Source organism: Columba livia, chromosome Z (genome assembly GCF_036013475.1).
Source record: "Columba livia isolate bColLiv1 breed racing homer chromosome Z, bColLiv1.pat.W.v2, whole genome shotgun sequence".
NCBI lineage: Eukaryota > Metazoa > Chordata > Aves > Columbiformes > Columbidae > Columba > Columba livia.
Genome location: NC_088642.1, coordinates 898,679 through 913,670, shown reverse-complemented (window position 1 = coordinate 913,670; position 14,992 = coordinate 898,679). Strand labels below are relative to the sequence as shown.

Genomic DNA, 14,992 nt, shown 5'->3' with positions numbered 1-14,992 from the left:
CATCAGCCCGGAGTGGAGCGGCACAGCTCTCTGCCCTGGATCCGGCTCTGCAAAAAGACTGAATCTGGCCCCACTGTGCTGGGCTAATGGAGGTTTAATGAAGTGCAGTGTTTTTCCTGTCCTACAGGGCCTGCATTCGCCAGCCCAAGGAAACAATAAAAGCACGTCAGTAAAGGGGAAGAGAGAAAATGAGATCACAAACATCTGCACGAGCTGGGACCCACGGAAAGGTAACAACGGACCATGCTGCTCGGCCGATCCCACCCAAACAACCTGGACACAACTCCACTCCCAGCGCCTCAAAAAGAAATAACACGTGGGTCATTATGTATACAGATAAGGTTTTAATTTGACAACGTTCTTGTGCTTCGGCTAAACTGGGTTTGTGGTTAAAAAGGCCAATCTAGTGCCAATAATGTTCCTGTGTAGGATTTATGACGCAGCACCCCCGGCAAGGGGACATCGCCCAACCACTGACCCGGCCTGAGCGCCTCCTTGCTCCCTGATAACTGGTGATTTGGCCACGGTCGCTTCCTAACCGGCCATGGGCACATTCCTGGTGTCTGCCGGACACCTCGGTCCCGGGCAGGAGACGTGAAGCAGCATCCGCGTTTCACACTGACCAAGCGCTTAATCAAATCTCGACACGAGCGTGAACCTGGAGCACTCGGCTGCCTCTCCTGCCCATTAACTGCTTCAGTTGGGAAAGACAGATAAAAGGCAAAGAATATGGAATATAAATGAGAAAATTAGGAGAGGGGAATAAAGACAGTGTCCATTAGTTAATAAGCTAGTTCATAAATTAAATGCTCGAATTTGTGGTGTTTACAAAATATCTAATTTTAGGAACACGAATTTTCCTCTGTTTATACAACAAGATGCAGTATTTCCCAAGTAAGTAAATCTTTCCAAAGAGCATAAAATCAACAAAGTGATTAGACACAAAAAACAAAAGTTAAGCAACGCATTTGCTAACAACTCCAATGTTGCAGAATAACGCGTTATCTGGGCTCTAATCAGGACTTAACACATCGTCTTTCCCAAAGGACTGTAATGGACAAAATGCTGTTAAATCCAGCTGGCTTAGGAGAGCCCAGGTTAGCACCAGAACACCAGCAGTCAGAACACCCCGAGTTTGCGGCGAACCAAAAGCAGCTGCTCTGGCAACAGACGGCACCGAGGAGCTGTGGCTGGTTAGATGGGGCTGGAAGGTCAGGAGCACAATCCAGGTGTGCCCGGCAGGTGACAGCCGCACCAGGCATCACACAGCGCCGCTCCGGTTTATCACAGCAGGAAGAAGCATCTTCCCTATCTTTGCTTCCCTTTTCCCCCAGCTCTTTGCCACAAATGTCCAGATACTACTGAAAAAAGTGTCCTGGGTCTGAAAAATAAACTAACCCTGCAGAGTGAGATGCAGCCACAGCACCCAAGTGGCACCGATTCCAGAACCACCACACCAGAACACTGCTCTACATTCCAGGCAGATGTGACCTATGCTATTTGAAATGCCACGGGAATGAGGTTTTGAAGGATTGCTGGGTCTTAAGAGTCCAAATTGTTTCCCCCGTGCACAAGATATCAAAATATCTGCAGCATCCCAGCTCCCAGACCCCGTGGGCACCTGAGGATAAGGAGCATTTATTCCTAAGGCAGCGCACGGCGAGCAGCACAGCGCTCGCTGTTGACTCCGCATTTCAGGATTAGCTGCTATACCCATAACGAAGTACGCAGATCTATAAGGAGCTAAAAATAATGTAATAGTTATTTCTGTATTATAACCGTACACAGACGCGTCACGGCTGTCACTTCTCCCTCCAATGAGAACACCGATGCTCCAGCCTGCAGAATCCCGCGCACCACGGGCTCGCCTGCGAGTTCACCCAGCAGCCCCGTGGTACAGGAATTACACAGCCAGGCCACATCCCAGCCTCACCCCTGCGTGCTTTCGTTTCTCAGATACTCAGGAAACCCTCTCTCGGGCAGTTTCACTGCACACAGATATTTCAGGCTCTGTTCCATCGGTCACTCGAGACCCCAAGCGCCACGGAGCAGCGTGGGCTGGGCAGAGTGGCGGGGAGGGCACCGCACACCGTGCCAGCGTCTGGGGGATCCACTCGGCTTTCTCATATTTGTGGGAGCACCTCTTCCAGGCTCAAAGTTTCTGTGCCAGCCTTCACCCGGTTCAAAGGCTCGGGGCAAAGTCCCAAACGGATCAGAAGGGTTTGTAATGGAAATGCTGACAGACCCTTCAGCCCAATGGCACTGGCAGGTGCTCCCACAATACGGGAACATAATTCAATCAAGCTTTTGGCTGACGTCACGGAGCACAAAACAACTCAAATGCTTTATGAACAGAACCAGAACCCCTGAGATTCAATTACGGTCTTGATATTCGATCAGGAGTCATACTTAGCTGTTTTTAATATAACAAAACCTTTGTACCAGTTATTTATCAAATAGCTCAATCATATTTAAAGGTACAGTCAGAGGAAAAAGTGCATCGTGCCACGTTAACCTGACAGTCCCAAATGCTCAGGAAAAACACAGGCTTTTATTCAAGACAAACAGCACCAGGAGAGAGTCTCATTTTTATATAACACACAACAAAAAGAACTGAATCCCCGCTTTCTTAGGGATTACACACACGTAATTCATTCAGGGATTTCAATTTTTTTCTGTTTTTGAACCCCTAAAATTACCCTGGCAGAGGCACTGATTGCTGCATGATGAATGTAACACGCAATAGGGGGTTGTTTTGGATTGTTTTTTTAAAACAAACTTCGCTGCAACCCACAGCAACAGCCCATGGGCCTGACAGGACCGCTGCCGTGGGGACAATCCAAAGGCAGAGCCTCCCGTCTGAAGCCTCCCTGGTTCTGCGGCACCAGTGAAGCACCAAGCAGGGACCAAGCCCTTCTGCATCGGGCCGGACAAGATGATGGCTCTCTGTGCACACACGCGGCAGAGCCGGGTGCCCTAGACACACATATCATAAAGCAGGGTGCCCTAGACACACATACCATGAAGCAGGGTGCCCTATAGACACACATGGCGAAGCAGGGCGCCCTATAGACACACATGGCGAAGCAGGGCGCCCTATAGACACACGGTGAAGCGGGGCGCCCTATAGACACATACAGCGAAGCAGGGTGCCCTATACAGACACACGGCAAAGCGGGGTGCCCTATACGCACACAGAGTGAAGAAGGGTGCCCTATATGCACATAGAGCAAAGCAGGGTGCCCTATATACACATATCATAAAGCAGGGTGCCCTATACACACATATCATGAAGCAGGGTGCCCTATACGCACACGCGGTGAAGCAGGGTGCCCTATATACACATATCATGAAGCAGGCATGCCATGGCAAAGCAAGGTACCCTGTGCACACACAGTAAAAAGGGTGCCCTATACACACACACGGTGAAGCTGGGTGCCCTATACACACACAGGCAGTGAAGCCAGGTGCCCTATACACACATATCATAAAGCAGGCATGGCACGGCAAAGCAGCGTACCTTATGCACACACGGTGAACCTGGGTGCCCTATACACACATAACATGAACAGGCATGGCATGGCAAAGCAGGGTACCCTATGCACACGCGGTGAAGAAGGGTGCCCTATACACACACATGGTGAAGCTGCGTGCTGTATACACACATAGGTCAGAGCAGGGTGCCCCATCCATGGGCGCACAGCACGGTGACAGGCGGCCCTGCCCGTGGATCCCAAAGCAAGAGAAGCTGAAGGCATGGGAGCCCGAGCGCAATGGGCACCCACGCAGGGCTGTCAGTGTCCGCCCCCGCGGTGCACACACGCTGGTGCAGATCTCCAGTAAAACCCCGAGCGAAGGAAGCCCAGGCAACAGCCCCAATGAAAGCAGCTGGAAACACGGGTGAGTTTTGAGTGGGCGGCTCCCAAACGCACACGTGCGCTGCTGAGACCACGGAGCCCAGGGCAGCGCCAAGCGCCACCGCCAGCACCTTCACCTCGGAAGCCTTTCTACCCGGGGAAGAGAAAATCATCATATTCAACAAATCAAGTCGTCAGGGATTAGACAAATTCCACAAGAGTGCTCTGCAAATACAGCAGCGCGTGTGAAGCGTTGTTTCCAAAATAGATCAATACCCGGCACAGACAACAATAGACTGCAGCTACGTTTTGTCATTACAACCAATAGTAGTCTTGAAAGACGCGGTTAAACGGCGACTGTCACAATCGCTCTCGCACGAACAATGCTGTTACCGCACCTTCGCGTGAAACACCTTCTCACCGCTCTCCAATCCACCAGGATAAACCCAGTTTTAAATACACCTGGTTGGTTGATATGCAGATCAACTGCGCTAGTGTTTGCCTTGGCAGAAAGAGTAAACATGCCCACCTTTCTCAACACTTTTTCTATTTTTCTAAAGTTTGCTAAGAAAAGAAATAACATGACAGCCTTTCAAAACATTAGGAGAATCATCTCGGAATTTGGCCGGTGGCACCCCCTTTGCCCAGAGGCACCGGGCAAAAGCCTGCACTGCAAGCAGGTTAAAGAGGAAAACCGAGCAGGCTGGTGCTCCGAGACCACGGATTTGCGCCCCACACAACCCCAAGTCACAGGTTCCACGCTCGCTGAACAGCACAAATGGCAAGAGGCGGGTTTCAGCATGTGGGCCGGATCCCGTGGGGCGCACGAGCCCTCCCAGGCGGCAGGAGCAGCGGAGGCCCCTCGGCGCCTGAGCCTGACGGGCAGCATCAGCTGCCCAAACGCCGCCCAGGAAACCTGGGACTGACTTCCACTTGGCGGTTAATAGTACACAATAAATAACACCACATTGAATTATTCAAGGGACTCATTGGAACTGTTGTTCTTCCTCCTGCCTTCCGAGGGGCAAGAGGAGCTCTCCGGACTATCTGCGGGCGCTGGCAGATGGTACGTGCTCTTACATGTATATTAATTTTATATGCCGAAGCCGCCCAGGCTCTGCTCCGTGTGCCCGCACAGCCAGCGCGCGGAGCGGGAAACCGCGCTGGGGACCCGGCTCCTTCAATAGGCTGATCCCAGCCATTACAAATCAAATCCACTTCTTGAAATGTAATTTCTACCCCTTTTCAGTTCTACTTTGATGACGTCCACATCCCTGGTGTCGTTTATCTGGGAAAACGTTGGTAAAAGATCTTTAAACCATGACAAACACATAGCCTGTCCCTTATTAAACAATGGCAGATCTGTTATCTTGGCTTATGGGAACTGATCTAAATAACATCATGATATCAAACACTGAAAACCACAGGCCTGGGGCCACCGGGGCTCCACGCTTTTTCTGGGCCTTGCAAAGACGCCGATTTCCAGATACAAAATGTAGTTTACCATTAGAAGCAAATGTTTGATCTGCAAAGCTTACAAAACGACTTTGTTTATCATAGCAGATGACAAAAAAAATAGAATCATTTTAAACTCCAAACAAAACTGTTTATATGACAGCTTTTAGTGCTCCGTGATTCTGTGCATTTAAGAGAGATTCGAGCAATTAACAGCATAAACTTTCATTACATAGTTCTATTATATATGTTTATGTGACTTAGTTGTTCATCTGTTATTTAAGTGATCTCCTTGTTACAATAGCACGGTAAAGATATTTGCTGATCTTGTCAAAAAACGTCAAGCAGTTCATTCACAACATTCCTGGGATCCCGAAGCATGTGCTTAAATCCTTTTACCTACTAGGTAAGTAAAATACCAAAGCAATTCCAAACGCTGTAATGGCTGAAATCACGGGGGACAGAGCTGCAGGGGGGGATCAAATAATAAATGAAATCACACGTTCTTTCCGCTGCAGCCAAAACACAAGCTAAGTGCTGGAAGACTGAAAGATGGGCACAATTCTTCGTGCCTATTTCATGTTCCTTGGGAAGCCAGTCAACGGGAGCTGACAAGAGTCAATCTGAATTTGGGAGTGGTACGAGCTCAAATCCAAGGGGAAGAAGCCAGATTGTACACTTATTATTCCTTCTCCACATCCCTCCCTGACCACGTCACACAAGGTTCGTGCTCCTGCTCAATGGCAAGAGAGCCCCACGCTCGCTGGCTGCCCCGCTCCCGGGTGCCCGGTGCACCCCTTCTGCCCCTGCTCCGTTTGGCAGGGCCAGCACACACCTCTCCTCCAAGCGACACTGGGCTGGATCCGGCCCCAAGCATCTCAGCCTCTCAGACAGCTAATGCCTATGGCTTTGAATTATTAAACACAGCCAGGACTCCTGACAAGGTAGACACGCAATGACTATGACAAAAAGTACTCGGAAATAAAGCTGCAGCATTCAACAGGAATGACCAAACCGTTTCAGCTGCAATTCTCTCAGATTGGATCTGACGCAACCTTTCCGCAGAGCATTTGTTCAGACCCTCTTCCCTTTCATAAGGCTGGTTTTCTTCCAAAATCAGAATTCAAGGGGATTTGTTGTTGTTGTTTGCCAAGATAGGACCTTAGCTTCCAGATTTAAATGTATGTGAGTGGCCGTGTCCTCTGCAGGATACACTCGGTTTGCCATGGGGAGCAAGACACAAACTCTCTCCTTTGTAACTAAATATTTAGCTCCTCCAAGTATGCACTGCGGCGCTCGGGCCAATTCAAATAGCGGAGCGTGGGTCCCTCTCTGCCCCCACAGCTCTCCCTTCCCCAGGACGCGGAGGGGAGGAGGATCCAACGCTCCACAAGTAAACATAGCTGGAAGGATGGGAGGCAACGAGCATTCTTCTTCTTCTTAATCATAATTACGAAACGCTAGGGATGAGAAACATGGAAGCAGTTGCCTTTGTGTATGCGCGCAGCTGAAGCCGCCGGTGTTTCTGAGCAGGCGGGGGCGCGGCGGCCGGCGCAGCCCTGGCACGGCGCCTGGCACCGGGCACTGCTGCCACGCGCGCCGAGCCAACACCCACCTCCAACCGGCGCTCTGCGCCGCGGCCGGCAGCCCTGCCGCGACCCGGGCCCCAGGGAGCCACCGCTGCCCCGGCACAGCCGCGCACCCACCGCGCTGCGCCCTCGGCACCGCCTCGGCCATAACGCGAACGCTGCTCGGGGATTTGGCTTTCTTCTGAATGGCAATCCTGCGTTCTAAGCCCATAACGGACGCCGGTCTTGCCAAGCCCTGCCCGGTACGGGGTGTGCAGTGCAGCGACCCGGGCACATCCCACCCCGGGCGCTACCAAAGCCTCGCCAACATAAACACTCTGTCTAATCCACTTTTTCTCATGGTTCCCCCAATAACAGCAAAATTATGCCCCTTTCCCAAAAGGCCACACACCAAAAAATGAGCTGCACTTCAATATATATATATATATATTTGTTTATCATTTACTCACAGACATATCCAAAGTAAAAAACAAAGGACCTCCAAACACCAAGCTGTGTTAATTTGGCAGCCCTGTTATTATTCTAAGGCAGGACAAGCCCTAATCGAACTAATGGCAAAATTGAAAGCAAATCTTTAAAGCCTTCCAAGGGACTTAGCTCTACTCAGCCAGGTCTGTGCTACCAAAGGCTTTACAATTTGGGGGTTTTTTGTGCAACAGGAACGGCCAATCGTAAGGATTCGGTTATTCTACTGCTACACCACCCACACGATATTCAAACATATACACAGTGGGCAATCGCTAACAGATGCCTGAAAACTTAGGTAAAATTCAATACTTAAAATAGAAGAAGTAGAAATTGAACATAATGAGGAAGATGTGGGCTTTGATTAACAGCTTGAAAACTGAAATATGCCCAATGTGACAGACCCGGCAAATTCTTTAGCACCACAATTGTGGCAAAACTGCCTCAAAATCCATTCCCAAAAATTAAGCACCAGCAATCATCATCCTCCCCTTACTTTGCAATGGCTCGCACTTGCATTATGACAAACGCGTTTACTGCGGAAGCTAAGGTGAACTATTCAGAGCATTTTACAAGATCTTGGAAAATCGCTTTTATTTTGGCGACTGTCCTGAAAAAAAGGGGGAAAAAATACCCCACCACACTTCATTGTAATAGAAGTGTATTGTTCAGTTTAAGTAACAGGTATTAAATCACTTCCCAAAGACAATGTAAATGGGAGGTGAGCGCAGGGGTGTTTTCTGCCCGGCCAGGTCAGTCCCTCCACAGCGTGGCCGAATTGTTTTAGTGCTCTCTGCTGAACACCTGCAAACATCAAACACAAACTCCTGCTCCTTTCCTGGGCTGACAAAAGCCTTTCATGTGAAAAATGCTCCGCGGGAATGTCACGGCTGTGGCTCAGGTTACATTCCTTTCTCCCTCGCAGCCCGCACCATTTCTTAACACGGTAAGAAGCCACATTTGTGAAATTAAAGATTAAAAGGAAATGTGGCTTTACTTTATTTTCATTCATACATTACAAATCACAATAGAGCATCATATATTAGATGAGTAAAAAGCTATTAAGATGACTTTAAGCATGAAATATTACCACACTTCCTAAAGCACAGTTAGTTTCACTTCACTGCTTGGGATTACTTTTCTTTAGGGTGTTTTGTGTGGTGTTTATTTATTCCTTCTCCCCCCTTACAAAAGCAGCTCTGGTGGATGCAGAGGAATGACATCTGCGGCTCCCCACCTCAGCAAACGGAATTTGGCAAGGAGGACCGAGAGGAGAAGGTCAGCTCGAACTCCACAAGGGCATCCGTCCAGGGGCACGATCAGCCTGCCTGCGGGCGGCTACAACCCCGCGTTATCAATAGGCATCATTAGAATTAGCCCCGGTGTTGCCGTGCTCGGAGCAGAGCGCTCCCTAAGCCTGCACCCAGCCGCAGCAGACATGTCGCGCAGCCCTTGGCACCCACGCTGGCTGTCTGGAGCACAAGCAGCGCCCAGGGCCGGACACCACCCGCGCCCAGCACCGGCCCCCCGGCCGATCCCATCGGCAAACGCAGCCGGCTCCCCTGTGCACTGTGCCAACGCCGGGCCGGCACACGGACACGTCCCTCCGGAGCCGGTCCCTCGCCCTGCACCCGCACAGCCCGGTGCATTCACACACTCACATGTTCTCCCAGCGTGGGAGGGTTCGGGCGCTATTTTAAATGGTCTCTGTCTCAATATGACTAACTTACTCCAGCTCGTTGCGTTCTTTGTATGCCTGAAACGACGTGGCAAAGTTACTTCAAGGCTTGCAGATTTAGAGACAATAAAAAGCAATACGAGCCCCCAACTTCGCTCCCTGCTTGGATTTGCTATCCTGCGCGTTTCTGATCAAAATGACTTCATAGAAGAGGTTCACGATGCATTTACCCAATACAACTATCTAGTCGACTGCTGTTAGACCAAGTGTTAGCTGCTGCACCGCCTGGTATACAAGCCTGACAAATTGATTTGTCTGGCACAAACACTCTTTGCTTCTCTCCGGTGAAAACAAATATCGTGAATATTATTTATTTGGTTAAATCAGTTACTAAAACTCCAAAATTCACAAAATGACAAAAAACTGGATTAAAATCTTTAGCTTGTGAGATATAAGGCAAATTGCATTTGGAAAGTTATTCAAACCTAACAGTAAAATTCTCCAAGTCACTATATTCGTAATATAACCAAATTCGTGAAGATGAAACAAAAACACATCATTATTTTGAAAGTCTGAATAGGCTGAAATTCACAAAATGAGTGCTTAATAATGGTAGGCGGTGTTTGATCCAGTATCTTCAACATTTATCTTACAGACTACCTTCAAATTAGGATGTCCTTCTTTGGAAATCACAAGTTAATTGACGTACTGGCGCATTTAATAAAAATGGCTATAGCGAATGCACAGAGAGGCTCCTTTAACACAGCACGAGCCGCAAACACCAGGCACGAAACTCTGTGCAATGACGTGTTTGTATCCAGACATCCCCTGGCAGTCTGCAGCCAAGACTTGTCCAAGGCTCCCATGCGCCCGAGCCCAGCGCCGTGTGTAACAACAGTCGGTACGGAGCGCTGGTACCGCAACACCGCGATGGGCTCGCGTCCGGCCAAACACCCTCCCGAACTAACTGCGCCCGGAGCAAGGACACCGCCAACACCCAAGGACCTCTGCTGGGTTTGCTTCCAATCCGCCAGGCATATAAAAGCCCCTACATCAAACTTGAGTTGCCAGACAATTATTGGACACCTACGTTGTACCACATACTCCTTTTGTCATCAAACAGGGCTGCTGTTTGCGTGAAACGCACAAGTTGCCCTTAGAGCACCACTACAGCCACATAAACAAACAGACCAACAAACCCTTCAGCTACATTGAGGGGACAATCCAAAACCAGCCAAATCTTTAGAAAGAAAATGGCCTCATTTCCACGAGGAAAAGAAAGTAGCCTGAAGACTTGAATTCACTATTCCACCAGCGAACGGTGATCTCTAATACTATAGAGTCCTCTTCCTGGCAGAGGTTGGTGTTTATCCTCGGGTACTTGCTTATTTCTTTATTTAACTGAAGCAGCCTTCAATTCTTATTCACTAAATTCATTCCCACGCAACACGTTTTGATTATGATTTCTGACACATAAAAGAAATAGTCTGAAATTGTAAATAAAAATCTCTAATGTTCAATTTCAAAAAGAAAATGATTTAAACTGGCTCACCTTGAAGAATTATATAAGTTTAGGGGTTTAAAAAAAAAATCATAAATGCATGGAAATACTGCGAAAATGCCCCAGTTTTAGGGAAATAATAATAATAATAGCCAGCGCTCAGGAATAATTCCACTCAAATCGGAATGAATCTGCTCCCCAAAAGAGATTAACACAACCACAACAAAGGTGATGCCCACGGATAAATAACTAACAACATTTTAACTATATACGAAACAAAAATGGTACATACTTGAGCCAGTGAAATGTCCACTTGCCAAGGAAGTCGGTCCATTTTTCCCACTGCTCACAGGAGGTGAAAACATCTAAAAAAAACAAAGAGGCATTACTACTGGAAAACAAGAGATTCCCGAGTCCGCTGGTAGGCAAAAGTTGCTTCTGCGTCGGCTCTGCAGCGCGGTAACAGCCTGTGCACCCCGAGCCGTCACCCCCGCAGCCCAGCGAGCCCGGCGCTGCTCCTCGCAGCCCCCCAGCCCCGGCACGGGGCGCCTGAGCCCCCGACCCCGGCGCGGTGCCGGCCCCGGGCTGCCCAGCGGGCTCGCTCCCTCGCCAACCGCACGCTGACAAAGGCAAAAACAAAGTTGGTTGTTGGTGAAACCTTGGCCATAAATGTAGCAACGTCCATTTCCATCCCGCTCTAGGATTTGCCTGGCATATGGGAACCCAAAGAATAATAACGCAAAGTGCCACCTGCCCTAAATTCTCATTTCGTCTCTAGCACAGAGCAATTGGAAGCGCGGCTCTCTCCCTCTCCCCCTCTCTCTCCCTCTCTCTCGCTCCCTCTCTCTCTCCCCAGCATTTATTTCGACCCTAATTGGTTTCTCTCTTCTCCGACGTGTCTAGTGGATAATACGCACCTTCCCTGAGTCAGAGCCTGCAAAAGCAAAGGAACAAATGCAAAAAGTGCAGCAAGCCAAAGAGGGGGCTGCGAAGCTGGCTGGGGCTGCGGGTCCTGGGCCGGCTCCCCCGCCAGCCCTCCCTCCCCAGCAGGGCACGGGGGCTGCGGGCCGGCCGGGCTGGACGCGGGCTGACATCTGGGGGAGGAGGGCATGGGAGAGGAAGGAAGGGGCTGGCAGGGGGGGAGCCTCGCAAAACTAGACAAGTGCACACGTCCGGATCCGCGCTTGGCCTCTACCAGCGGGGCCACGGGCAGCCCAGGCTCAAACGAGTTGGGGTTTGGGCTTTTTATTAAACTTACTAAAAAAAAGGGCAAAAAAAAGCGCCCCATCTCCAGCGTGTAGCTGGGGGGCTCCGGGAAGGACTGGAGCAGTTTTAACGACAGCAGGAGCCATACGAGATTTCAGTGAAAACTTTAAACTGAGACAGTCATGGATTTCTTTGCACTTTCCGCGTGCCAAAAAATGAAACAAGGGAAGAACCGAAAATAGAATATAAGCAACTAATTAGCAATTAATTAGTTCACGTGCCAACAACGCTATAAAATGTAAAGCACAATAAAAGTGCTAGATATTGTTATTAAGCAATGATGAGAAATGTTCGTTTTTAAGGGCATCTCTTTTTGTACGAATTATTTCCGACATCCAAGACATGAACATAAGCTCTGAACACAATTACATCTCCCATCACATACAATAAAAAATAAGAAAAACGCTCTAATTTTTGTTTTTCTCTTTTTCCTCTTTTTTTTTTTTTTAGCAAAAAGATATTTACCACGGTTCTAGCTGCTGATTAAAAATTGCCCAATGTACTTAGATCACAGTTTGGTTTTGTTGGTTTGCTTTTGGTTTGGTTTTTTCCTCAGTTTAACAGACCAGCTAGAAGAGATTTTTTACAGCTGTTGTTAATTTCCACCGTTGTTTCTTACCGCACTGAAATCCAGTAAATCACTCAGTTCTTTGTCCGTCCCTAAGGCAGCCATTCGCTGTTGGTGATGCATTTTAGCAAAATCACACAAACCTAGAAACATGGAAATAACCGCAATCAGAAAGCCAGTCCCGAGCCTTGCAGGAAACACAATCGGGTTTTTCAGGGGGTGGGTAGTTGAGAAGAAGGGAGGGGAAAAAAAGATGGAGGGGCAGCAAAAACAACAACAACAACAACAAAAAAAAAGCGATATTGTATTTCCAAAGAGGCGATGGCAACCCGGGAACAGCCACTCTAAACCCAAATCCGGAGGAGAAAAAAGAAGAGAAAGCCTCGCTCCCGGAGCATCATTTATGCAACAGGAGGTTCAGCGAGGAATGAATGAGGATCCCAGGGAAGGAACTACAGCCATCCGCTCCCAACTTTTTCCCTTCTCCTTCTTCCACGCAAAGTAGCGTTTTGAGGCCGAAAGAGCGATAACAGCAATTAAAAAAAAAAAAGAAAGAAAAAAAGAAGCAAAGTCGCAGGCTACGGAGGCGCCGGTGCGGAGGGGCCGGGAGCGAAGCGGAGAGCAGCCTTTGCCAATTAGCCCCAATTTCTAATTTGCGGAGAGGAAAGCGGGGGGACGGGGGGGTCAATAACAACAACCCAGCAGCGGTTCGGGCCTGTGCGGAGTCATCGGTGCCTGCGAGCGCCGGGGGAGGGGAGGGGAGGAGAGGAGAGGCGAGGCGAGGAGGAAGGGAAGGGAAGGGAAGGAAGCGAAGGGAAGGGAAGGGGCGCGGAGCCAAGCCGAGCCGCCCCCCGCCGGCCGGGCCCCCCTGCCCGGGCCCCCCGCCCGCTCCGCGCCCCCGCGGTTGCGCGGCCCTGAGCGCGGAGCGCAGCGCGGCGCAGCGCGTCCCTACCCGCACATGGAGCGCAGCGCAGCGCCCGGCCGCCTCCCGCACTTTTTTGCAGGGATTATACTTTACATTTCCCCAGCTCGCGTATATACACATGGCAAAGCGAGTTTATACGAGCCTGCAAATACACGTGACGCGCAGACCTGGCCAAGAGGAACGATATTTTTTTCCCCCTCTCTTGTATTATCCACTCCATTTTCTTTTTATTTTGGTTTGTGATCCCCGCCGCCCCGCCCCTGCCGCTTCAAGCCCGAGCTTTTCGCTTCACATTGCTGCAAACTTTGCAAAATCAAGTTTGTGGGGCCGATGGCAGCGGCCCTCTCCCCCCTCCCTGCATGCTACACTTCGATTTTACATTTTGCCATTGCAGGCCCCACACGCTCCACAAAAAAACTAGTTCGACTTCATTTTCCGGTAGGAAATAAAGCACCGAGTTACCACGCTCAGCGTTTGCACCTTAGTGTCTATTTTACACGTGGAATTGCACCGTGTTATCTACAATGTATATATTTATATATATTTTTAAACAATTCTGGGTGCACACACACGGTGTACTTCCTACTTGCATTTAAACATTGTATCACTTGCACCTCTTTTTAAATAACACATTGGGATCGACAATTATTTAAAAAAAAATACAGACAAGTTACTCTAACAGCAAAATTTAACTTTACCTTAAATGGCCACAAATATGGTCACAATATTCCAAGGGAAAAAAAAATGAACAAAAATTAAAAATACAAAAAAGGATTCTTCTGCCAAAGTGCTTTATTATCTCACACGTGTGTGACCCTCCAGAACCAGGCAAAGTGTGTCAGTGCTGCTCCGCGTACTCCGGGTTTACAGGCTCCCTACACCTGGCTTTGTTGGGGTCTGGGCTCCCCACCCAGCCGGCCGAGCAGGAAACCAACCAAAAAATGGAGAAAAAGAAAGGAAAAAAGAAGGTCCGACAACTTTTCCCTCTTTTGTTTTTACAGACACATGGTGAGTGACACCGTGCGGGCGCCGTGGCGGCTGCGGGACTTTCCCTCCGGCCTTCCTTAAAAAAAAACAACAAAAAAAAAGGCAAAAGCCCCCGAGCGAGCGCGGAGCCGCCCGTCCCAAAGTTGTTCCAAGTTTACAGCGCTCTCCTCCTCCTCCTCCTCAGCAGCGCGGCCTCCCCCGCGGAGACGCGGATAATCGCATCTTTCCCGGGCAGACACATCGCCAGCCGCTCACATCCGGGCAATGCCCGCCGCCTTATAAGCGCCGCCGCCGCCGCGCCGCCGCTCGCAGACAATGACGAGGAGGGAGGGAGGCGGGCGGGACGGACGGACGGACCGAGCGACCGACGGGCCGCGCGGGGCCACCAAGATGGAGGGACCCGCGGGCCGCGCCGCGCTCGCGCAGCCCGCCGGGGGCACGCGGGGACCCCCGCGTCTGGGGGGGGGGCTGCCCCCCCCGTCTGCGCGCCAGCCTGGCAGGGGGGCTGCGGGCGGCGGCGGCTGCTGCCAGCCGGGCGGGGGGGTGGGGGTGGTCCCATGGGGCTTTGATAAAATAGCAGAGCGCGGCGCTCTGGGGGTGCACGAACCGCTCTGGGGGTGCACGAACCGCTCTGGGGGTGCACACACGGCTCTGGGGGTGCACGAGCTGCTCTGGATGGTGCACAAACAGCTCTGGTTGGT

The 14,992-nt window shown here is 50.2% G+C and overlaps 1 protein-coding gene across 31 annotated transcripts in view; it reads right to left on the bottom strand.

The window, feature by feature from the left end:
* Window positions 1-14,703, bottom strand: part of LOC135577379 (transcription factor 4) — a 176,395-nt gene extending 161,692 nt beyond the window's left edge. For 6 of the 31 annotated variants that reach the window (XM_065046745.1, XM_065046743.1, XM_065046744.1 and 3 more), the window contains exons 1-2: window positions 11,463-11,487; window positions 10,838-10,910 (exon numbers count right to left, since the gene is read on the bottom strand). In XM_065046745.1, coding sequence (XP_064902817.1) covers window positions 10,838-10,910 — 73 coding nt within the window. In that variant the 5' untranslated portion in view covers window positions 11,463-11,487. The other 25 variants (XM_065046740.1, XM_065046741.1, XM_065046759.1 and 22 more) reach the window with 16 other exon arrangements.
* Window positions 14,704-14,992: the final 289 nt, after the last annotated feature.